The sequence below is a fragment of the Macaca mulatta genome, chromosome 13, assembly GCF_049350105.2.
Source record: "Macaca mulatta isolate MMU2019108-1 chromosome 13, T2T-MMU8v2.0, whole genome shotgun sequence".
Classification (NCBI taxonomy): domain Eukaryota; kingdom Metazoa; phylum Chordata; class Mammalia; order Primates; family Cercopithecidae; genus Macaca; species Macaca mulatta.
The window spans coordinates 75,737,315-75,764,535 of record NC_133418.1 but is presented as its reverse complement, the minus strand read 5'-3'; the positions used below and the strand labels follow the sequence as shown (position 1 = coordinate 75,764,535).

General features: G+C 37.1%; 1 protein-coding gene across 3 annotated transcripts in view; it reads right to left on the bottom strand.

Moving 5' to 3' along the window:
- FSHR (follicle stimulating hormone receptor) overlaps nt 1–27,221 on the bottom strand; it is a 190,920-nt gene that overhangs the window by 78,145 nt on the left and 85,554 nt on the right. For all 3 annotated transcript variants that reach the window (XM_015112328.3, XM_001114171.5, XM_028831684.2), the window contains exon 2: nt 22,060–22,131. In XM_015112328.3, coding sequence (XP_014967814.1) covers nt 22,060–22,131 — 72 coding nt within the window. The remainder of the gene's footprint in view (nt 1–22,059; nt 22,132–27,221) is intronic.

Genomic DNA, 27,221 nt, shown 5'->3' with positions numbered 1-27,221 from the left:
GTAGGATGATCACAGAAACCCACATGGGTTTATATATTACTGTAGTTTTGAATTCTTTCACAGGACATAGTTTGGCTTTTAATCACTCATTAGTGAACACTGGAGCAGCAATTTCCTTTTTTCATGACTTCAAATGGTACATAGTAAGCTCTAAAGAGCCAAATGTATCTATGAGGTTTGTCATTCCTAGACTCCAGGGACAGGAGGAGGTTAGTGCTAGAGAGACAGAGGTTAATGAGGAAGGCCTGAAGATGTGGCATATTTGGTTCCATCAAACCTTTCCATTTTCATACAAATAGAGGATTGCTAAGAGGGAGAGACTAGCTATAGTGTATGTCATCCATAAACTTACTGACCAGGCACAGTGTATTATTTTATGCCTGACACTGACAACAGTTTATGAAAAAAGGAAGAATATAGCAGATCCTATAGCATTGGAAGAAGCATACCAGGACCATCCAAGATTTCCACAAATGAGCAAACCAAGCTTGAGAATAGCCATCATTCACCTGACTTCCTCTAGGGGACATCAGGAAAACACTGTTGTTTTTTCAATAGGAGCAGACTATTTCCCTTTGTGGCTTCATTCCTTTCCAAGTCTAAGGAAGGACTGAGAAATTTTACTGTATCCTCAGCAAGGAGAAGCAGTTCTTAGAGCTAAGGGCTCTGGTTGCACTCAGCTATCCCAGGTATGGTTTGCCACTTCTCCTGTGTGCTTCTGACTGGGGTGGGCAGGGTAGGGGGTGGGGCAGTGGTATGCACATTTACTATTTACTCAGTATAGAAACTGAACGATTAATAATAGCCCTAAAGTGAATTTTATATGTACCCTGATTTGACTATGTAATTAGGCTGAGATAAATGGGCACCTATAAATCTGTCATTTCTCTGGTTCCCGTAAGCCAAACCTAAGTTATGTCTATTCTTTGGAGACCTCACTTGACAATGGCTCTACTAAGTCAATGACACTAAGCAATTTTAGATGTAGTTTGAATCTGTCTATTCTATACTGACTCCTGCACTATCAAGACATTGATGGACACATTCCTAGCATCTTGCCTAGAGAATCATGGGTGGGGCATAAAAAAGATGTTCTGATGAATTCAGATACAGTCATGCCAGTGCATGAAGCAGCTTCTTTTCTTCTATTCCTGTTTGAACGTTCAGAGCTCAGTGAGAGCCCACTATGCATAATGTGATCAAATGACAAGGATTGTGGGGGCCTGCAACCTCTTTAAGAAGACCTCAGATTCCCATTATGACTTTGAATCTGTTTTGTTAATGTCTGCCACTCGGAACACTTTCCCCTCTCTTCTTTGATAATGGATATCCTACTGTCTCCATAAAACCTTCTCTTGCTTGTCTGCCTGACATAGATCTAACTCCCACCTCTTTCAACTTCTTTGGCACCAAAGATCTGGACAGCAACATTTAGGGGTTGCTTATATTCTGGTTTATACTCTGTTTTACATGAATTCCAATTTCTATAACTACATTATAAATTTCTTGGGGGTTAGAACCAAATCCTATCTGTTCTTTTAGCTCCTAATATGGAAGACTGGCAGCGATGAATGGATAGCTAGATTGATAAAAACAGCTTAGGAGCTACTAATAAGAATGAATATGAGAATGTAAGTGATGTGCTGTTTTTTCTGATTATGTAAAGTCATAAACAGTTGGGGGACTCACATTTTCAGTTGGTGAGGAGCACCTATTTTGTTTATTACTGTTTCCTCCAGGAACCCTCTCGCCCTCCCACTTTCCCTCATTCCTTTTATACACCACACTTAAAATTGGTGGCGTAACCTTGTTCAAGAATGTGCAAAACGGGAACATGGTAATGAACTCTTGTTGCTGCTATAAACTTGATGAATGGCTTGTGGAGGAAGGGCATTAAGTGGCAATCTCAGTCCAGTGATTAGCTCTGCGGCATTCCTCCTTTGGAACTCATGTAGACCAGCGTAGATTTCATTCTGCTCTAGGTTTCCTGTGGGCTCCATCAGGTGTGCAGAAATGCTACTGGGCCTTGGCTGGAGGGGAAAGGAGCAAAGAAAGTCTTTCTGGTTTTTTTTTCCCCCCAGCACTCTTACTGCCTGCTTTCATCTCACCTCCCCCAACCCACTTCACTCACAATTTTAGCTGTGTTTGATCTAGAAGAAACCTTATGTGCTAGCTTGCCCTGCACTTTCCCTCTGACTTTTGCCCACCTCAGACTGCCAGGACATAATGGCTATATTTAGACTTGTGCTTCTTCCCTGAGATACAGATTTTCTGTCATAAGAGGGAGTGCTCAGGCTCAATTAGCCCAGATGAACCATACAATGGGCTCCTGAAACAGTTGAATGTGAATTGCATTTTTCAGTGTCCAGCTGTGTTTCCAGAGCACCAAGAGAGGGGCTTTCAGAAACTGCAACAGTACTTTTATAAGTGACTAATTGTACGAAAAACTGAGGACCATTTTAGCAATTAAATGTGATCTGGCAATGACAAAGAGAATATGAAAACTGTTTTTTTTTCCCCCCCATAATCTATCATTTGGCTAATAGCAATGAATTATGTGTTTGTTCTGTGCTTTTCTCTGATTGTTTCCTGTGTATTTTATCAACAACTACACTGAAGCAGAGGCTGTGTGCCATTTCTCTTGTATCCACTACCACACAGGTCCCAACACAGGAATTGTATTTCATAGACCAGGAGCATTGGCTTCACCTGAGAGCTGGTTTAGGCAGCAGAATCTTAGGGCCCACCCAGACCTACTCAATCAGAATCTCCCAGTGATTTGTATGCACGTTAAATTTTGAAATGCTTTACGTAGGAGACATTGAACAGGAACTCATGAAATGCTCATTGAATTTAACTAAAAGAAAAATCCTCTCTTGCGGAGACGAAATCCTGTATCTTGGCTAAGAGGTTCTGGTTGAATCTACATGTCACTAGAATGTTAATTTCAAGGGAAGGCAGAGAGAGGTAGGCAAAAACAAAAACAAAAAAAGCCAATAAGTCTAGTTGACTTAGGAAATTGTCTTTAAAAAAATGTTTTGCTGGCACAGCTTGGGTCAACTTTTATTAATGGATACGCCTTATTGGAGCATTTTCTCTTTGGCGTGGAAAAGGTCAGCTTTGCACTTGGATTTTTACTGCTTGGAATAGACATCCATCCACTTCTAAAACATCCTTTTTTTTCCCCAGTGCCAAGTGCTCAAGGCTGAGTGGGAAGTATGAGAAATGTTGAGCAAAAACATGTGCATATGAAGGTTACATACTTGGCAGAAATTTAAGGGTAATTGTTTTCTTCAGACTTGGACACACTTACTATTTTGTACTGACATGACTATAAGACTCTCAAGATCTAATTTCTTTTAATAGATGAGAGGCAACATGGCACAAAACAAAACATTGTATGGAGAAAATGCACAGGATGTGGTGTCAGAGAAAACTCACCTACATGACTTCCTGGATGTTGATCTCAGGCCAGTTACCAAATTTCCTGAGCTTCATTTCCTTACCTGTGACATAGGCACAAATACTTGTCCCAGCTACTACTTAAAGGTTGGTATGGGAGATTAATGAGCTAATAGGTATATGAGGCATTTTGAAATTATAAAATAAGATAGCCACACGAAGATATTCATGCTACTACTACAAATAAAATGGATGATAACTCTGAATTTGTGTTTATGTATGTCCTACTTCTCTCCATTAGGAAGCAAGGTTATCATTGTCCTATATCCTATATTATCTGGGCTACATTTCTACATTCATAAATATCTCAGAATAGTAGATTAATGCATGAACTTTGGAGTAAGAATGCCTGGGTTGAAATCCTGGCTTCATCACTTATCAACTGTGTGCTGCTGATGGGCAAGTCACTTCACGACTTTGGCTTCAACCTTCTCACTGTAAGATTAGGATGATAATAAGATTCTTATCAAATAAGACAATGCATATAAAGCGGCTTAGCTCAGTTTCTGGCAAAATAATCACACAACAAATGACAGCTGTGATTATTGTTGTTGTTAAGCATTATGAGAACTCCTTGAGTGCAGGGACTGTGTATCTTCATCTTTATTGCTCACAGCATCTATCAGTGACTACCACATAAGTTTCATCAAATCATGTCCTCATCTAATTAGCACACATTTTATAGATCAAGAAGAATTTGTTGAATCATTGATTGGTGGATGGATTATGCTTCTCTTATTTGGCTTGGTCTGTCTTATAGTTGCTCACAAGCAGAACAGAGCAAACACAGCAGTGTATTTGTGTGTCAGAAGGAGCTGTACTCAGCCCGAGGAAGCTCATTAGCTCCACAAGCTTCATCCCACAGATATACAGGGACTGATGAAAGTCACAATCTTTTACTCTGTGAACCTTGATAAATCACTTGATGAATTAGGGGGTGTCATTCATCAGCCTGCACTTGTCTTGAGTATTTGACTGAAGTCTATAAATCTCTTTGTTTTAAAAAGCCTCAACCAGTGATCTCAGATTTTGCCTCATATCCTTAAAGTTAGCATGGAACTTACTCTCTTTGTAGGATTGTTGTTGTTGTTTTGGGACTTGGTGCTGCAGTAAACCACTACCCTCTTTCTCCCAAATCAAATATCTGCTTTACTAAATGAAAAGTTACATCTCAACTGTTTTAACTTGGTTGGACTGAGAGGTTATATGTACATGTGGAGAGAAGCAGTAAAGGAAATTTAAAGGAAGGTATAAAAGGAGTACATTTTAAACAAATATGTGATGACTGACACCTCAGTTTTCAACATTCAGTAAAGAAAAACTTCAGTAAAAAATAATAAAACAACCTGAGTTTTCCACCTGGTCAGAGAGTGAGAAGCCCATCCTCAAAAGATGGGATCTCTAAAGCACTAATGTCAGTGTGCTTACAGGACGATCATCCTGCTCTCAAATTTAAGTGTGTGTACACACAGACTTTGCAGTCCAAACAAGTAAGTCAGCCAGGATATGGTTTTTCATGTATTAAAGCAGATGTCCTTAAGCATATGTTCCACACTAATTAAAATCCTGCCATTAGCAATTCAATCCTTTGGATTGGTCATTATTCACTTTATGACTTTTACAAAAGGCAAATTTTGTTGGAGGAGCCAGTTCACAAATTCCTTAGACTTTTGATGTCAATAAATTCTTCAGATGCTGTTATCCTTACTGGGAAAGAAGAATTACGAACAAGATTTAAAAACCTGAGAGCTTGACTAAAGAAAGATGAGGTGATGGACATTTTATTAGGTTGATTGTACTATCATTTCACAAATATGTACATATATCAAAACTTCAGGTTTACAGCTTATTTATTGTTATTATTTTTTGAGATGGAGTCTTGCTTTGTTGTCTAGGCTGGGGTGCAGTGGCATGATCTCAGCTCACTGCAAACTCCGCCTCCCAGGTTCAAGTGATTCTCCTGCCTCAGCCTCCTAAGTAGCTGGGTTTACAGGTGCCCACCACCATACCCAGCTATTTTATTTTTTCTGAATTTTTAGTAGAGACGGGCTTTCACCATGTTGGCCAGGCTGGTCTCGAACTACTGACCTCAAGTGATCTGACAGTCTCAGCCTCCCAAAGTGCTGGGATTACAGGTGTGAGCCACTGTGGCCAGCCTGTACAGCTGAAATAGATACAATTTTTGTATGTCAGTCATACCTCAAGAAGACTGGAAAGAAAAAGTTGAGGATGATAAAAAAAAAAAGTAAAAAAAATTAAAAAGTGGTTTTCTTATACAAAAAAAAGTTGGGCTCTGAAAAATTGGGAAAGGAATCAAGAGGTGGAGACTACAAATTAATAAACTTCACCTGCCATTATTATCCCAGTGTGCCTAACCCTGTGCTGGGTGCTTTGGAGGAATATGAGAAGAGGGAAAGGGCAGGATTAGTAGTCAGTGTGTAGTCAAGCTGAGACACTATGAATGGGAAACAGAGCAAACGTGCTCTCATTATTCATACCTTGCATTTGCACTCACTTTTAACTTTTCAAAGCATGCTCACTTCCAAGTGCAAATTACATCTTTATAAAACATTTGGCATCAACAATTGCTATCTCTCTGCCCAGACTCTCTCAGAACCTCAGACCCACTGGAATGGCTAACTTCTGCTTCATTCATTTAGGCTCCTCTGGCATTTACCCCTAGCTCCTGTACTTTTCCTCTCTGCCTGTTTAACTTCTGGAATGGTTATATATAAAAACACATCTTTGGTCATTTGATTGCTGTGTAGGCTGGCCAGGGTGAATCTAAGCACTGCAGGGGAGGTTTATGAAGTGTAAGATTCAGGTAATTTATTTGTTGAAAGGTGGACAGGCAAGTAGGTCCATATTCTATTTGAATCTTTTACTGTTTAAAGCATCTTATTAAGTCATAAACAGCCCAGATGGATGCGGTTGTGATAGGCAAGGGCTAAATGAGGAAATAAAAATAAATAGTTTGTGCATTGATTGAAGCTTACCTTTATATTGCTTCTTTTTATTTTAACTCCATCTATTAAAAAGAGCTAGAAAAGTCCCCAGACCAGAGCCACAAGGATATTTTTAACTCAAGTATTATGCTGCCTTAATTGTATCTTCACTGGATAGACAAAAATATTGAGTTACTGGCAAGGAGGAAAAAAAGAGACCAGTTCATTTTCTGGTATATCTCTGAGCACTGGCAAATGTAATTCACTGGAAGGTCTCACACATAGCTTGCTTTATCAAGGAGAGTCCAAAGGGAAAGTGTGGCTGAAGCAGAAGTTGTAAAAGGTAGATAAGATGACCTCACTTGGCTGTTGAGTAGAAAATGGAAGAAGATTGTGTTTGATAGCAAGTCAGAAATGCCTTGAGTAACCTCTGTCATATCTTAGCACCTGGGAGTCTTAGTTGCTGAATGACAGATACCAAGCAGAAGTCACTAGGACCATGAATGCTTGGAACATCAAATGGCCAAGAGGGTGGAGGATATCAGAGAGGAAAGATGTAAATGAGGGCATATCTGTGCTCTCCCAAGCAAGGGAGCACCTATGACATACATCTTCATTATTATAAGCTTATTAGCTCACAGTGGGCCTCTCACTTGCATTCTTCTTGTATTTTCTTCCTTATAATCCCTTTCAGTCAAGGCAACCGCACTCTGTCCTCATGGATAAAGCATAAGTGACTGAAGTGTGAAGAGTTATTATGAGTATAGGGTTGGGGACATCTATAAAATTACAAATCTCAAGAACTCTGCTTTCTTTACCAGTCTCATATAGCCCCTACTCTAATATATAAGAAGAAATAAAAACTAAACCCAAATGAAAGAAGCAAAAAATCCAAACATAAATACAAAGCTAATGAATTATTCCCTTTCTGATCTGGGCAGTTCTTAGATATTGTAGAGTTTATTTTAAGGACACACCTAGCAAGTTAAAAATAGGGAGACTTAATGGAAACACTAAAACCACATCAACCCAAAAAGTGACAAGAAAAGAGCTTCTTGTGTTCTTCGTTGAAGCAATAAATACAACAAAAATAGTTATTTTCAGAATATTTATGGAGAACAGGAAATGAATGACATAAGGACTTTCACCTTCTAGACACTAACTCATGTTTAACCTTGGTCAATAATAACAACTTAATTGGCCCAAATCTTACATTTCCCAACTGATGACTAAATTAATTTGCAACTTAACAGCCAGCTTAGTTTGCAAGCCCTTGTACTAAAGCTACTCTTAGCAGGAACTTTACCCAGAAATGAGTTTGCAGGCTGGAACTTGAAAGCAAAATAGCTCCAAGAAGAGGTTTCCTTCACTCTGTGACTATAGGAGTAGAAAATGACTCTAGGTTCTGGTTTGTGACAGTTCCAGGGTCTTAGGCACAGACATCCTTTCCTCTAATAACAAATGTTACCAAAGGAAGCTAATAGCTTTAATTTTCCTGTCAATCCCTCTTTTACTTTAGTAGGAACATGTAGGAAAATGGTAGATTCCAACTAAAAGGAGCCTTGTGTAGCAGAAAGGACCAGACTACCTTGGGTTTAAATCTTAGCTTCACCACATAAGGATCCTCTGAGGTTGCTTGGCTTCTTACCTTTTGTGAACGTCAGTATCCCTGTCTCTAAAGTATGGATTAACTGAGATGTAGTACTTAGAACACCTGTCCCAGAATAGGTGTGGAATAATTGCTGATTTTAAAAATCAACTTTGTTAAAGTATAATTTGACAAATAATAAAATGCATTCATTTTAACTCTTCCATCTGTTACTACTACCACAATCAAGATATAAAATATCTTCACCACGTTAAAAAAGTTTCCTTGTCTGCCTTCCCAGACAATCCCTATCACCACCCCGGGAACTAAGCAACTGCTAATCTTTCTGTTACCATAGATTAGATTTTCTTCTTTTTTTGAGTTTCATATAAATAGAATCATATGGTATACCTTCTGTGTCTGGCTTTTTGCTTACTATAATGCTTTTAAGAGACTTAACCATGTTGTTTTATGTATTAGCAGTGTATTCTTTTTTATTACTGTTCAGTATTAAATTGTGTGGGTATCATACCATTTGTTTACCCATTGGCCTGCTGATGGATATTTGAGTGATTTTCTGTTTGGGACTATTATGAATAAATCTGTTATGAACATTCTTGCAGTCTGTGTGTGGAAATACATGTATTTATTTCTATTGGGTCAATATAAGAAACTGACAAATTCTTTACCAAAGAGGTTGTACAATTTTAAATTCTCACTAAGGGCGTATGAGAGTTCCAGTTGCTCCACAGCCTCACCAGTAACCTAGTATTATCAGCTTTTAATTTTGCCCATTTTAGTGCGTATGTAATAGTATTTCATTATGGTTTTAAATTGCATTTTGCTAATGATTAATGATGAGCATCTTTTCATATGCTTATTGCTCATTCATGTATCTTTTTTTGTGAAGTATCTGTTCAGATATTTTGCCCATTTTAAATTAGATTGTGTGTCTACTTATTTTTTACTTTTTTATGTATAGAAAGATATATTATTGATACAAGTCCTTCTTCAGATAGATGTATTGCAAATATTTTCTCTCATTATGTGGTTTGGTTGTCATTTTCTTGATAGTGTCTTTTCTTTACATTTTTTAATTGTCTTTTGAAAAGCAGAAGTTTTTTCTTTCAGTGAAGTCCAAAATAACACTTTTATTTTATGCTTAATGTGTTCTACTTAAGGAATCTTTGCCTATCCCGTGATTGTAAAATATTTTCTCCTAACAGTTTTAAAATGTTAGTTTTTGCATTTAAGTCAATTATCCACTTAAAGTTAAATTTTGTGTATAACATGAGGTAAGGTTTGGGGTTTATTGTTTTCCCCATATGGATACAAAGTTGATTCAGCATAATTTTTGGAAAAAAACTATTCTTTCCCTGTTGAATTCTATAATACAAACTTTTTCGGGATATAGATGATGAGAGAACATTTCCTAACTCATTTTATAATACAGGTAGAACAAAATCAAACGACAAGAAAATAAGCATACAAACTAATATTGCTACAAATATAGATAAAGCATTTTAAACAAAGTATTAGCAAATCAAAATTTGCGTGTATGGACAATTTTTAACAAATACAAATCGGATTATGTCATTTCGTTGCTCAAAACATCCCATTTAATCCTAATCACACTAAATATGACACCAAACTATGTCCCCATGGTCTATCAGGTACTATATGACCTCACTCCCAGCTTCCTCTTTGATCTTATGTCCTGCCAACCTCCTCTTTGTTTTATTCTTCTCCAGCTACAACATGTAGATACACTTTACATGCATGCTCATGAATGTTCTTTGTACAAATTGGATTCTGACTAAATTATCATCTACCTCAGTGTCTTTCAACCTAGATGTACATTAGAATCATCAAGGGAGCTTTAAAAAATGATTAATGCTTAGACCTCACCCTGGACAAATGGAATAAAAATCTCTGGAAATGATATTTGGGCATGTACATTATTTTTAAAGTTCTCCAGGGGATTCTAAAGTGCAATCTAAGAAGAGAACCACTCAACGTCATTTCCTTGTTATTCCCAGAGACTCAAATCCCCTCTTCCCATTCCGAGATCTAACTAGTCTAACATTGGCCTTTCATTTTTTTTTACCAGGAGCCAGTATAATCATCAGCCTCTCCTTTTTGCTTTGAGTAAGTGGGACTCAAGGCTGCTTTGCCCATTAACTCTCAGAATCACAGAAGGTTGGCTTAGGAAGGAACTTAACTCATGTAACAAGGAGGTGCTCAGAGGGGCAAAGCTGAGTGGAACCCAAATTTTCTAGCACTTTTGCAGTTACAGTTTTAGTTACCTGATTTACTTCCTTTCCTTTTATCTGTGCTGAGTGAGCCTGAAGAACTGAGAATTGGGAAGATCCTCAACTTTTTTAATGTGCTTGCAACAATTCTCATTCAATAAATCTTTTTCTCTAAAAGTCCCTCTGTTAAGTTAACTTTTCTTTCCTCAGTAATCTGGGGGTGGAGGCTGGAGTGTCAGACTAGTGTTCTCATTTTTATATGCAAATAAATCACTCGATTATATTTTTTGTCCTTATGTTATCATGAATATTTCAAATGAATTTTATGTGGTTCATATTTATGGTTTGGGAGCTATTTCACATTTTGGCTTATTGCCGCCTCATCTGCATATACCATATCTCAGCTGATGTTGATTGGTCTCATTTACATATTCATCATGCTCCTATTTCCAAAGATATTTTGTTATAAACTAGCTTTCCCCCCACCTCCAGTGTTATAATAACACATAGATGTGTTTTTAAATTGAACTCATTTCCATACATAATTTTTCTGGTTACCATAAATCACCACATTGTCACCTACTCCCCCCACCCTATTCAATGTAATCTTCACACTTTATACCAAGCTGACATATGGCTCCGAAGTAATTAAAGACAATGTAAACAGTTTACAGTGCACTTTGCAAAGCCACTTCACGTTGCAGAGAGTTTAATGGTTTCTTTTTTCCCCCAACAAGTCTCAAAGCAATGAAGAATAGGGAGGTTTGAGATAGTGATACCGATAAAAGCTAAGGTGTGAATAGTGGACATTTCATTTCTAATGGAGAAACTTCCTGGTTCTTAAAACAAACAAACAGAATGGTCCTTTCCCTGTTGACTTCTGATAGAAGTAGAGGAGGCTGGGTTAAACTGGACTAATAAATGAGGAAGACTCATCAGCAACGGTTGGGGAATTTTTTTCCCAATCATTTTAACAAGAGGATGGGGGTAAGAAATAAATTCATCAAATGCCAGTGTTGTGCCAGATACTGAGATTGAGTATAAAGGGCCTTGACAACTCTTTGAAATAGACCTTAGTATTAACATTTTTCCAGATTAGGGAGATGAGGATTAGAGAGGTTGAAACACTTGTACAACATAGAGACAGATCTAAAGAGAGAAGAAAGTAAAGATGTGTGAACTCAGCATCTCTGCAGACTAGTCTAGTTCCATGTAGGTGAGGTGCATTCTATTCTGCAATATCTTTTTCTATTGCTTACCCATTGTGTGACCTTAGACACAGAATTTGATCTATTTAAGCCTGTTTCCTTATCTATAACATAGCACTAACAATGTTACCTATCTCCTGTGCGACTGGGAGGATGAAAAAGTGATGAATGTAGCTCTGTGGGTGGACCCCAGCAAGCATGCTCCCAGGTCAACCTAGTAGCTGTGTGCCCATGTCTTGGCTGAAGGAATAGCCCACAGATTGCTGCTGGCAGACATGCCTCCAAGCCTGGCTAAGCAGGCTTGCACCCACATCCTAAATCTAAGAAACAGCCCCAGAATCCATCCAAAGAAGACACACACACCCACCCACATCAGCCAATAGCCCATCCAACCATGTCCAAGGCCTACACAACATCCCTGTGGGCCACCCCAAGAAGACATACCCCCAGGCCAGCCAAGTCGCTATGTGCCTACATCTGGACCTGAGAGATATCCCCAGGTAGGCATGCTCTCAAGCCAGTGGAGCACCCATGCCCCCATGTCTTCGGTCAGAATAACAGCCACATTGCCCCAACCCCAGTGAGCCAGACCCTGAGTTGGCCAACTCACTGTGTGCACACTGTGTGTACCTGTGACCTGACGAACAGTCTAGCAAGCCCACCCCTAGTAAAGCCACAGCACAACAACTGCAGACTCTCTCAGCTTAGGCTGCTGAGACACTTACAAACATTACTAGCATGGATTACAGCAAAAGAAATGACACAGATACTATGCTGTTGTATCCACCTAGAATCAAAGTCAAAGCACCTCACCAAAACAACACCCCATGACTCATCCAAATGAATGTCTTTTCTTATAAAACCTACTTCATAAAATTGGAAGAGGTGACTGACCAGATGCATAAAAATCAATGTAGGGATACATCAAAGATGAAATAGCAAGGAAACATGACACCTTAAAGGAACACAATGATTCTCCAGTCACAGACCCTAATTATAAAGAAATATATAAAATGCCAGAAAAAGAATTGAAAATAAGAATTAAGGAAACTCAGTGAGATACAAGAGAATACAGATAGACAATTTAATCAAATCAGGAAAACAACGCATAACTTGAATGAGAAATTTGGCAAAGCGATAGCACAAAAAAGAGCCAAACAGAAATCTTACAGCTGAAGAAGTCAATAAGATATAAAAGGAACCAGTTGAGAGCTTCAATAACAGATTGACCAAGCAGAAGAAAAAAATATCTGAACTTGAAGATAGATCTTTTGAAAGAGCACAGGCAACAATAAATAAATAATAAACAGTGATGAAGAAAGTCTACAGAATTTATGAGGCATAGTTAACCAAATAAATATTCATATTATAGGAATTTCAGAAGAGAAAGGAAAAGGCATAAAAAGCATATTTAATAAAATAATAGCTGAAATTTTCTCATGTCTTGGGAGAGAGATGAACATCCAGATCCAGGAAGCTCAAAAAAAAAAAAAAAAAAAAAAACAAAAAAAAAAACCCAAACAACAACAACAACAACAACAAAAAAACAACCCAAATAGAGTCAACCCCAAAAGTCCTTTCCAAGGCACATTACAGTCAAATAGTCAAAAGTCAAAGAAAAAGAGAAACTTTTAAAAACAGGAAGAGAAAAGCCTCAAGTCACACATTAAAAAATCCACATTGGATGAAGAGTAGACTTCTTAGCACAAACCCTACAGGCCAGGGGAGAATAGGATGATATATTCAAAGTAAGATTACTAAAAGAAAAAAGCTGCAAGACAAGAATACTATACCCAGCAAAGCTACATTTCAGAAATGAAGGAGAAATAAAATATTTCATGGACAAGAAAAAAAAATAAGGGAGTTGATCACAACTAGATATGCCAAAAGGAGTATTACATCTGGAAGTAAAAGGATGGAAACCAACATCATGACAACATGCAAAACTCTAAAACTCACTTTTAGAACTGATACACAAAAGACAAAGAGAAAGGAATCAAGCCTATCACTACAGAAAACCACCTAATTGCAATAACTAAAAATAAGAGAGGAAGTAAGAAACAAATGATATACAAAACAAGCAGAAAACAATTAATGGCAGGAGTAAGTCCTCACCTATTAATAATCTTGAATGTAAATAGATTAAATTCCCCATTTAAAACATACAGACTAGTGAAAGAGATTTTTTGAAAGACCCAAATATATGCTGCCTACAAGAAACTTACTTTACCTGTAAAGATACATAGACTGAAAGTGAAGGGATTGAAGAAAGATATTCCTTATAAACAAAACCCAAAAGTGAGCAGGAATAGCTATACTTACATCAGAAAAACAGACTTAAGTTTAAAGATGTAGAAAGAGACACAAATTAACATTATAAAATAATAAAAGGATCAATTCAGCAAGAAATCATTAAAATTGGAATATATATATATATATGTATATATATTTTTACCCAACACCAGAGCCCACAGATATAAAAAGTAAATATTATTAGACCTAAAGGGAGAGATAGACCACAATGCATTAGTAATTGGAGACTTCAACACCCCACTCTCAGCATTGGAGAGATTGTTTAGAGTGAAAATCAGCAAAGAAACATTGGATTTAAACTGCACCACAGACCAAACAAACACTTACAGAACATTTCATCCACCAGCTGCAGAATACACATTCTTATCATCAGCAAATGAAACACTTTTCAGAATCGGCCATATTGTTAGGACAATAAACAAGTCTCAAAAAATTTAAAAAAATATCAAAATTATATCAACTACCTTATAATACCACAATGGAATAAACCTAGAAATCAATAACAAGAGAAACATTTGAAAGCATACACTACATGGAAATTAAACAGCACATTTCTGAATGATCAATGGGTAAAGAGGAAATGAAGAATAAAATTTAAATCTTTCTTAAAACAAATGAAAATGAAAACACAAAATACCAAAACCTGTGGGACAGAGCAAAAGCAGAATTAAGAGGCAAGTTTATAGCATTAACCCCCCATATGAAAAGACAAGAAAGATTTCCCAGCCTCAAATAAACCAATTAACAGTGCAACTCAAGGAACTAAAAAAGCAAGAACGAACCGCACCAAAAATTAGTAGAACAGAAAAATAATAAATATCAGAGCAGAAATAAATGAAATTAACAGTAAAATAATAACACGAGATCAATGAAATAAAAAGTTGCTTTTCTGAAATGATAAGCCAAATGAACAAACCATTAGCTAGACTAACAAGGGAGAATTCTCAAATAAAATCAGAAATGAAAAACATATACAATCACAGTAGCAGTAGTAGTAACATTGCAGTGGTTACCAAAAATATACAAAGGATCATTAAAGATTGCTATGAACAAGTATACACCAATAAATTTGAAAACCTGGATACATTCCTAGACATACACAACCCACCAAGATTGAACCAAGAATAAATAGAAAGTCTGAATAGACCAATAATAAGCAAAAAGTTTGAACAGGTAATTGAAAATCTCCCAGTAAAGAAAAGCCCAGGACCAGATGGCTTCACCACTGAATTCTACAGAACCTTTGGAAAATAATTAATACCGATTTTTCTCAAACTGTTCTAAAAATTGAAACAGAGGGAACTCTTTCTAACCTATTCTCATAGGCCAGCATTGCTCAGATACCAGACAAGGACATAACAAAAAAAAAAAAAAAAAAAAAAAAAAAAAAAAAGAAAACATAGGCCAATATTCCTGATGAGGACAGATGCAAAAATCCACAACAAAATCCTAGTAATCCAAAACCAATAAGACATCAAAGAGATAATACAAGAGAATTAAGTGGGATTTATCTGAGAAATGCAAGAATGTTTTAACATATGCAAATTTGTAAACACGATACATTACAGCAACAGAATGAAGGACAAAATTCATATGGCCATGTCAATAAATATAGAAGAAGCATTTGGTAAAATTTAACATGCTTTCATGATAAAAACTCTCAATTAGGTACAGAAGGAAAGTACCTCATCACAATAAAGGCCATATATGACAGACCTTCAGCTAATATCATATGGACTGAGGGAAAGCCGAAAACTTTTTCTCTTAAGAACTGGAATAATACAATAATTTCCACCATCACCACTCTTATTCAACATAGTATTGAAAGTTCAAACCAGAGCAATTAGGCAAGAGGAAGAAATGAAGGGCATCCAAATTTGAAAAGAGGAAGTCAAATTGTCCCTGTTTTCAAATGACATATATACAGAAAAACTGGCCAGGCACAATGGTTCATGCTTGTAATCCCAGCACTTTGGGAGGCTGAGGCAGGCGGATCATGAGGTCAGGAGATTGAGACCATCCTGTTCAACATGGTGAAACCCTGTCTCTATTAAAATACAAAAAGTTAGCTAGGCATGGTGACTACTCGGGAGGCTGAGGCAGGGAAATCGCTGGAACCAGGGGGCAGAGGTTGCAGTGAGCAGAGATCGTGCCACTGTACTCCAGCTTGGTGACAGAGTAATACTCTGTCTCCATATCCCCCTCCCACCAAAAAACAAAACCAAACGAAAAAAAAACAACCTTTAAGACTGATAAACAAATTCAGTTAAGTCGAAGGATACAAAATCAACCAACAAAAATCAGTAGCATGTCTATCCACTAGCAAGAAACTAGTTGAAAAAAAAAAAGAAGGCCATTCCATTTACAAAATCTACAAAACAAAACAAAACCCCAGGAATAAATTTAACTCAGGAGGAAAAAGGCCTTTACAGGGGAAACCACAAAACATTCAGGAGATAAATTGAAAAGGATACAAACCAATGGAAAAATATACCAATCTCATGGATGTGAAGAATTAATATTGTTAAAATGACCTTACTAACTAAAGCAATCTAAAGATTCAATGCAATTACTATCAAAGTACCAATGCAGTTCTAGGCACAGTGGCCCATACTTGGAACTCCAGCACTTCGGGTGATTGGTGCAGAATGATCACTTGATTCCAGGAGTTCAGGACCAGGCTGGACAACATAGTGCCCATCTATTTAAGAAAATAAAAAAAATAGCTGAGTATGGTGGCACACACCTGTAGTACTAGTTACTTGGGAGGCTAAGGTAGGAAGGAAGATTGCTTGAGCCCAGGAGTTTGAGGCTGCAGTGAGCCATGATCACACTCCTGCCTAAGACCTTGTCTCTAAAAATTAAAAAAAAAATGTAAAAAGCAAACAACAATGCTGTCATTCACAGAAACAGAAAAAAATTATTTAGGCTTGTTTGGGAGGATTTGCTCGGTCTTTTGCCACTGTACCCTGCTTTGAGAAAATCATATCTTGGAAAAACCCTAAATTAAACCAGCTTAATATGAACTGAGTGTTTGCAGTAACAAAAGTTTTCTCTTTTTTTTTTTTTTTTTTTTTTTTTGAGACGGAAGTCTTGCTCTTTCGCCCAGGCCGGACCGCAGTGGCACAATCTCGGCTCACTGCAAGCTCTGCCTCCCGGGTTCACGCCATTCTCCTGCCTCAGCCTCCTGAGTAGCTGGGACTATAGGCGGCCGCCACCGCGCCCTGCTAATTTTTTATATTTTCAGTAAAGACGGGATTTCACTGTATTAGCCAGGATGGTCTCGATATCCTGACCTCGTGATCTGCCCGCCTCAGCCCCCTAAAGTGCTGGGATTACAGGCGTGAGCCACCGCGCCCAGCCAAGTCTTCTGTTTTCAAAGGAAATCTTCATCAGTGCTGTAAATATATCAAAGACCTATTTGCACTCTGATGTTTCTTGTAGCACTATCCACAATAGCCAAGGTATGGAATCAACTTACATGTTCACAAATAAAGAAATGGATAAAGAAAATGCTATGTATATTATATATAATATATATATATGTATGTGACACACACAATGGAATACTATTTAGTGATGAAAGGGAGCAAAATTCTATCATTCACAGCAACATAGATAATCTTGGAGGATATTATGTTAAGTGAAATAAGTTAGGCACAGAAAGGGAAATACTACATGTTCTCATTCATACGTGGAAGCTAACAAATTTGACCTCAAAGAAGCAGAGAGTAGAATAGTGGTTATTGGAGGCAGGGAAGTCTATGTGGGAGGGGGTACCCAAATATTGGTTAATAGATATAAAAGTACAGCAAAATAGGAGGAATAAGTTCTAATGTTTTATAGCACTATAGGGCAACTATAATTAACAACAATTTGCTGTGTATTTTCAAATATGTAGAAGAGCAGATTTTGAATGTTTCTGAAACAAAGAGATGATAAATATATGAGGTGTGAGATATGATCATTACCGAATGTATATATGTATCAAAATAGTACACTATATTCAATTATTTTACAATTATTTTGTGTTGCAATTATTATAAATATGTACAATTATGTGTCAATCAAAAATTATAAAAGAAAAAAGGAAAAACTGTGGAACAATAACAAAAAGAAAAAAGTGGTAAGGCATGAGGAGTTGTGTGTGTGTGTGTGTGTGCGCGCGCATGCCTGGTGGGGCAAATATGGAAGATGACATCATTTATGAATTTAGAAAATGTTACTCTATGATGAAAAAGGATGAGGGAGAGGGAAGATCATGCTGGTAAATGGGGACAGCACAAGCTGAAGGCTGTTGTAGTTACACAAGTGCTCTGGTTTAAAAGTTTTTTTCCTCCCCAAATTTCCTATTCAAACTCAATCTCCACTCCAACTTTGGGAAATGTGGCCTTTTGAGAGTGGTTTAGGGCCCACACCACAAGGGCCCCATCCTTATGAAGAGATTAATGTTGCCATTTAAAAGGGCTTTTGGGAGTGGGTTCTCTCTCTTCTGCCATGTAGGGACATGTTTGTCCCCTTTTGCCCTTCCACCTTCCACCATGTGAGGACTCAGCAAGAAAGCCCTCACCAGATGCTGGAGCCTTGATTTTGGACTTTCAAGTCTCCATAACTGTGAGAAAATAAATTTCTGTTCCTTGTAAATTATCTAGTCTGCAGTATTTTCTTATAGCAGCACAAATGGACTAAGATACCAAGGAAAGATTGTGGTAGCTGGAGAAAGAGATTAGTGGATAGGTTAGAGGTGTAACAAGAAGGTAAAAACAACAGGATCTGGTGTTATACTTCAGTATGAAGTTTCTAAATTCTGATCTTGGCTTTAAAGAATAGTCAAGGGATCTGAGAAACTGTAAATTCTGAGTACAATCTGATAAATGTGCTGTTAATATTATGAATACAGGGTTATGGTTTGGAAGAACTTGGAAAGTTCTGGAAAAGCTCTGTAGAAAAGTAAGCTTTTCATCTGGTCCCTGAATGACAAGCAGGATTTTATGAAGTGAAATTTTAGACAGAGGGACAGTATCTACATAAGAACAGTGTGAAAGTATATTTTGTTCCTTTGTTTATTTGTTGATTCATTCCCCTGCAATTATTTTTGATCCCTTTATGTGCCAGACATTGTCCAAAGAACAAGCTGTCACATTCTAAATACGCAATATGATGTCTGGTAATAATAGTGCTTGGGGAATAGAAAATTGTTCCACCTGGTGAGAGTGTAAGGTACACAGTACATATGGTGGGAGATCAAGGGTTTTGATTCCTGTGCCAGGAACTTATGACTTAAGTCTGTAGCGAGGAGGATCCCTAGAAGTTCTTCTGCAAGAGAATTTGAACAGTGCAAGTCTGGCAGCAGAGTGGCAGGAAGATTGGAGCTGGGATAGGCATAGAAGCTTCATACAGTAGGCTATGTAGTGCTGATGAGACTTTGGGTCTAATAGCAACAGGAATGAGAAGAGGGCTGGATATCAGAGTACATCTGAGAGGCAGTCAGTAGGACTGGAAGAGCACCTTGGCATAAGGGATAGAGAATGCACCCGAGTCAAGGGAGACTGGATTTTCCTTGTTTGGGAACCTGGGCAGATGGTGACATTATTCACTGGGCAACATGGGAAGATGAGAAATTTAAAAATAAAGATAAGCTAGTTCTGAATATGTTGAATTTCAGGTATTTGCAGTTCACTCAAATTTAGATGTTTAGGCATCTTTCCAATTCAAAACAAGAATTATGGCCTCACAAGAGAGGTGGAGGTTGCAGATGAAAGTTTAGGAACCCTGGTAATAAGACATTATCTGACAACTGGTCATTTGAGGGTAGAGCTAGAAGAAAAGAAAATGGCCAAAAATAGAGCCCTAGAATACCTAAATTTTTGAAGGGCAGTTGAAGAACAAGAGAGATGAAGAGAACTGGATATGGAGCAATCTGGGAGGTTAATAGGGAGGCAGGAGAGTGTGGTATCCCAGAAGTTAAGTGGGGAAAGGGCATTGAGGAGAATGACATTAATGATTAATGAAATTTAAAGACTACATATAAGGTAAGTAGAAGAGGATAAAGTAGAAGTCATTGGATCTTGTAGCGATGGTATTTTTGAGATCTTCAATAGAATAATTTAATAGTGTTGAAGAATTTTTGGCCAAATAATGAGTGGGCAGGCTAAGAAGTGATTGAAAAGAGAGGATAGAGAGGTAGTGAATGTAGGCAACTCTTTCAACACAGTGGTCTTGATGGGGAAGAGAGAAAAAGGTAGCATAATAGGAAGGTAGAATTTATACAGAAAACTTTTCTTTGATTCTTTCCAATATGGATAGGTGAAAGTTGGTCACATGTGCAGAATGAATGAAAAGGACTTTGTGATTTGCGGAGAGGGAGATACTGAAGAAAAAGCCAATATTTATTAAGTTCAGGAAACTGATTAACAACTAGAAGAACACAAGTGAAGGAGATAAGTCTGGAAAGGAGATGAGAACTTCTTGGTGACCAAGAGTGTAAGGTGAGACAATGGACAAAGGTGAGCACGGAGACTGAGGAATACCCAAGTCTCCTCAGGTTCAGTTCAGTGCTGGGCCCTCTGCTAGAAAATGCTTTGAAGCCTTTTGGTATATAAAAAAAAAGACCAATTTTATTTTGGCATATCACTGTGTCAGTTCAGGCTGATTAATGAAGACATGAGGTAAAAATGTACAACCGTGTCTGGGCAAGTTGTGTTACTGAGCCAGCTGCTGTGTCTCTTGGATTGTTGCTCTGTCAGCTCAGCTCAACCATTCATATCGTCACAGGAAGGTCTTGCTTGAGGCTGAATACCCAATGAGGGGTCATTCATTGCTGGATTAAACTTGATTAAAGTAGCTTATTTGTGACATCTGAAATGTCTGTCTTTAGAATTCTACGAACTTATAGTGATGTTTAGGGACACAGGGATATCCAATAGTCATTTCGTCTACGTTAACTCCAGGCAAGGGAATGGTGAATTCATCCAGGAATACATCTTGAGCACAAAGCTCGCCAACTCTACTGTTTCCCTGGTTTCCTTGGTGAACTCTGTTCAGGTTTGTGTCCCCATCTTCTAATCCCTGTGATAGTTGAATGTCCTCAGTGAGGTAAACCCGGAAGATTACAGGTCTTAAATTGGGCTCTCCTCCAACATGGGGATAGAAATTGGAAATCACATAAGCCCCTTTTAAAAACTCCTCTCTTAATACACAGAGGAGGAAACCAAGGCCTTGAAAGGTAAAATGCTTTAATCAAGGTTATGCAGTAATTTTATATTAAAACTAACACTGAAACCAGGATTCTGCCCACCCTCCTTTAAGCAGGTGGCTTAATTGCTGGAACATAATGACATCTTCTATACTTTGTGATTCTTTTGTTAATGGGTTCCTTTTTTGCTTCTTCAAACTCCAGGAAGTACTATTCTTAAAGGGATATAAAATAACCAAAAAGATAAATTTAATGACTTCAAGAAAGAAACACATGAACTAAAGGTTTTCTTTCTTGCCTTGCTTTCATTCCCTTCTGTATATACTCTGTCTATTCATTGCTATACTCACTGGTGTTAAAGTCATGAATCCTGCCTGTCTCACCGCAGAGAAGAATGTATTTCCCCGGCCCTGAATGCCCAGGAGGTGGTACCAAGAGCCTTAAAAGGGAGGGAGGATTACTTTAAGTGTGGGAGGATTTGCTCTGCCTTTTACTACTGCACCCTGCTTTGAGAAAACCATGTCTTCGAAAAACTCTAAATTAAACTAGCCCCCAATGTGAACTGAATGTCTGCAGTAACGAAGGGGGCTTCTCTTCAAAGGAAATCTTAATCAGTGCTGTAAACTTTTCTAGTACTTTGAAATGTTTATATATCAATTACTACTGGCCTGCATATATACCTTGGAAACAAGAAATCTAGAGAATCTCTACAGCATAAATGTTAAGTCCTACTGTCAATTAAAAATTAATCATAAATAGTAGAAAGTATCTTTGAAAGAGATTGGATGTCTGCAGAAAAAAAAGAGGCTTTGGTTTATGAAAATTCCATTCACAGGTACTCTGGGAGCAACCCCTTATTTGAGAAATGACAAAAATTGCTTGGATTGCTCTTTTGCTCATTTCAATGGCCTCACTGAAAGACTCCACACTATCATTTAGGAACCATGGTAACACAATAAAATGTGAGGAGATGCAGAAAGTTTGGCTGACCATGTCAGTTCGGCTACTAAGTGCAGATAATCATACTAGATGTGGTCTGAAGTTACTCCCTATAGCCCCCTTGAGGCATTCACTCACAGCAGTGCCAGGTACATACATTTTCTCCAGGTCCCCAAATCCTGAAAATGCACCTTTTTGGATGACTCGAAGCTTGGTGAGGACAAACCTCCTGCAAAGAGAGTAGAAATAAAATATCACAACCTATTTATTAGTAAGTAATTGAGTTGCTAATGTATTAATATCAGCAAACAGCTAACATATACTAAGTGCTTGCCATAAAGTAATGTTGAAATTTGCTTTTACATTCTCTCTTTTCATCCTGTCTACAAGTAGTGATACTGGCACTATTACTCTTTCCATTTTGCATAAGGAAACTAGAGTTTAGGGAGAATAAAAAACTTACCCGGGGTCACATGGCTGATACATGACAGAGATGGAATATGAACCTTGCTTGTTCCCACTACCCTATGTTGCCTTCTGTAGCCCTGTGTGAGGCCTGTTCTCTTTCTCTACTCCAACCCCCATTACCTCTTCCTTTATTGTCATTCTCAGCTGACCTTGACTCCTATTCCAAGATGAAAATGAAATCAATAGAAGAAAATGTCCTTATACTTTCACAGGGCTCACTGCCTGATCAACCTGCCTGCACCTGTGCTTTACACACATTGCCTTCTTTCCTGGTACTGTGAGTGAACTGTCCAGGGTCCTAAGAATAGCTTCTCCAGTATACACTAGGTCTCTTTCCCTCTCTGCTAGTCTCAGTAACCACTATGACAATTTTCCACTTTCTTAGACACATTTCATTTACCTTTTCCCCCTTCTTTCCTGGATTCTGCTTACTAATATAAAAACATGCCATAATGTCTCTCATCTAAAAAAAAGTCTTCTCTTAACCTCAGCTGCCTTCAGCTTTTGCCATTTTCTTCTGCTCAAAATATTTGTCTCACACTTGCCTCAAAATTCCTTCCAATGGCTCCTCATTGCACTAAGGGAGAAATCAAAATTGTTTACAAAGGCCTTCAGTGCCCTACAAGAGCTTTCTGCTCTTTATTTCCATAGACCCTGCATTCTCAATTTTGACAACTACCCTTTGATCATTCTGGTCTTGTCACAGCATCCTCTAGCAATTCCTTGAACATGCCAGGTTCTTTCTGGCTTAATGTTTCCACATTTGCAGTTCTTTCTGTTTGGAACATTTCTCTCCCAGATATCCTCATGGGTTGTTATCTCAGAACCCCATGTGCTCACATGTTACCATTTTAGTGAAGCTTTCCCTAACCACCTATTTAAAATGATAATCTCCCAAACTTGGCCCAGACCCTCTTTCCCGCTGCTTAAATTTTTCTTCATAGCAATTCTGACATGTTATATCTTCTGTTTATTTGTGTATCCATTTATTTGTTTCTTCCTCATAACTAGAATTCAAGCTCCATGAGGGCAAAAATGTTTGCCTGATTTGTTATGATTGTATACTAAATGCCTAGAGCAGTGCTTAACGTGATAGATGGTCAATAAATATTTGAATGACTGAATTGAATGGCTGTTGAGCACTCTGAAAATTCTAGGTTTGAGGTTGAAGTTACAGTTGACCCCTTGAAAATCTTTATAATAAGAATATGATTCTTTCCCCAGCCTTCTTCCCTCTGGCTTTTTCTTGCTTTGTAACTGATTAATAGGGATTTGGTTTTCTTTTGTCTTTAACACATCCTTTTATAAGGCAGTCTGTGAGGAGGAATTATAATCAAATACCATGGACTTGGATAGTTTCATAAATATTTTATTGTTTTAACCTTCTGTTATTTATTGGTGTTGGTGAAATTTCTGTTTCAGACAGAGCTGCTACTCAGGCAATCAGGTCTTTTCTTTCACCTTGTTTGTGCTTGGCTGCTAGGTGTACCAACCCTATGGTGAGGAATCAGAGAGAACCTTGTGTGCTGTTGCTGCCCTGGAGGAGTTTATATACTTGCTGTGAAGGCAATACCAGAAACCTTGAAATTGCCAGAAAACAGTTGAGGGCTACAGTTGATATAATAGCAATAAATTCTTTACAAGGATTAAGATGAGAAAGATCCCAAAGTACACAAATATATAACAGAAATACTGTCAAGAGTAGACGAATTTTGAACCCAAGCCTCAAAAATATTAGATCATACTAAAAGCATTGTCTTTATTAAGCCATTTAAATAAAAGGTGATTTAATTTAAGATAACAGAAGATTATCTAATTCTAGAATATGCATGCAAAATGAATCGAAGTTAGCTCAACACCCTACCTTAATTGTACTCACAACCTTAGTTAATACGTACAAGTTCCTTTTGTTCCTATTTAACGCAGGACAGAATAATGATGAAAATAAACCAATAAAGGAAGATAATAAAGTTGCTTTAAACTACTCAACACTCTAAAAGTTTCAAGGAAATTGAAACATTAAAGTAAAATATTAATTAATGAGATGCATGGAGACTGTGGTCTTGAATAACAAACTCTTCTATTTAAGAACGTCAACTAGAAAGCATTTGATTCAGCCCCAGCAGTGTGCATGTTTTTCTAAAATTTTCAAGGACTATGTCTGTATTAAGTGGTTCAAGCTTATTAACATAATTAAATATTTTTGACGCTTAAAATCTTCATTGACCTCTGTTTCCTGAAATGTTATAAACAAGATAATCTGAAGATATTTTCACGAAAAATTACCCAGAAGTCTTCTATAAAACATTACAAATATTATTTTAAATGCATAGTAGAGCTTGCAAGGATATGAGAAATCCCCAGGGGCTCAAAGTAAAGCAGCTGAATACCAGATGGAACCCTGAGCAGTGGTGAATGCAAACCAGAATTCTAAGCAGGTAAACTAAAACCAAGGTACCCTGGGGGAGTTTGTGAACTTGGAGGCTAAGGGATTTACATCTTGATACCAAACTGGCACATGAAATGAAATGTGGAGGATGGAATATAAAGATACATTTTCGTCTCATACACGTTCTGGAAAGGTATAGAAAATGGAGAACCAACAATTTAAATTACAATGAAATAACATCCAGAAATCTTTCATAACTTATAAAAGATATAAATCCTCAGATCCAGAGATCTCAACAAATCCCAGGGAGGAAAACACAAATCCACTGCCAGACATCTATAAATTAAAACTGTAGAGCCATTAAAGAAGATATTTTAAATGCAAGTGGAGGGGAAAAGATAGACTACCTTCACATAAAAAATAATTAGAAAACCTTGTAAAAATGTCTTCAAAATTATTAGATTAATGCCAATTTAAAATTCTACAATGTAGAAAATTACTCAAATGTGAGGGTAAAACAAAATTACTTCAGAACAAATTTAATTAGCTATGAATAAACTTCTAGAAAAATAATTTCTTTAAAGGATAAGAAAATTTAATCCAGGAGGAAGGCACCAAATGCAAGAAGGAATAGTGAATGAAGAAATTAGTGTTTCTTATTGAATAGGTGAGTGTCTTAGTTCATTTGTGTTGCTATAAAGTAATACTTGAAACTAAATAATTTATAAAGAAAAGCTTTATTTCACTCATGGTTCTGCAGGCTGTGCAAGAAGCATGGCATCAGCAACTGCTTCTGGCGAGGGCCTCAGAAAGCTTCCACTCATGGCAGTAGGGGAAGGAGAATGGGCATCACATGGCAATTGATGAAGGATGAGGAAGGGAAGGGAGATGCCAGGCTCTTTTCAACAATCAGCTCTTGTGAAAACTAATAGAGTGAGAATTCACTCATTACTGTAAGGATGGCACCAAGCCGCTTATGAGGCATCTGCCCCCGTGACACAGTCACCTCCCACTAGGTCACATTTTCAACACTGGATATTAAATTTCAACATGAGATTTGCAGGAAACAATTACAAGTGGGTTGTCATAATGGCTAGAAGCCCCACCAAGTCAATAAAGAACACTAAAAACATATTGACCAAGAACTAGGTTACAAAGAAAATTAGTATTAAAAAATTACTTTCTTTGGTGATGATGCAATTAAATTACTTAGAAATCAGTAATAAATATAATTAATTCTCCTCTTCTAGTACACATACACCCATGTGGAAAAACCAAAAGCAAAGCAAAGCAAACCAACCAACCAAACAAACACACACCCTTTTAAGTCATACATGGGTCAAAGAAGAAATCACAATTATAATTAGGAATTATTTGGATTGACCTACAATGAAAATACAACATATTAAACTCATGGGATATAGGTAAATTGCTACCTATAACAGAAATGTATAGATTTAAATTACTGTACCAGAAAGGAAAGCAAAAAATTAGATTAAAAATTAATGAGCTAAGCTTCCAATGCAATAAACTACTAAAAGAAAAATAGAATTGTGGAAACAGAAAATTATGAACCCAATAATTTTTATTCCATTTTTTGCTAGAACTTAAACTTGGAAGTTGTTTAATAAGAAACATTGGTAAAATCAAAGACTGTTGATAGAGATGGTCGAGGAGGTAAACATTAAGTTAGACATTATAATTTCATATTAGATACAGCTTAAGTTTAGCCTACACTACCATGCTATTTTGCAGTTATAAGGTTAAGTTTCTCTTTAAGTTTATCGCTAACATGGGTAAGGAGATTTCTACTAGTAGCAAAGGGTTTACTAAAATGGTTTCATGGACTCTTATAATTTTAACACTGAAAATGATTGTTATAGAGAACTACACTTATTTGAATGTTTACTGAAGAAATCTGGATTTACCACTTAACATTGTAAACTCTGCTTATTATAGAAGGCTTATTTCAACCAGCAACCTTCTGATAATTCACTATGACTTTGTTGATCTAGTTCTAATTAACAAATTCAGAAGGTATGTGTACATTTCCTTTAAATCAGAAACATGGGTAAAGGCATTATATTTGATAAATTTTCATTTTAGAAATAAAGTAAATGAGAGTATAATAAAGTTTAGAATACTTTGCACCACAATTAACATCTTACTGTTGCTTTCACATTTCCCACTCAGAACTAGAACAAGACAAGAATGCCCACTCTTACTACTTTTATTCATAATTGTACTGGAAGTTCTAGTCAGAGCAAGTAGGCAAGAGAAAGAAATAAAGGTCATCCAAATTGGAAAAGAAGAAGGCAAATTGTCCCTGCTTGCAGATTACATGATCTTATATATAGAAAAACCTAAAGACTCTATCAACAACCTCTTAGAACTGATAAATGAATTAAATAAAGTTGTGGGATAAAAAATTAATATACAAAATCAGTAGAATTTCAATACAT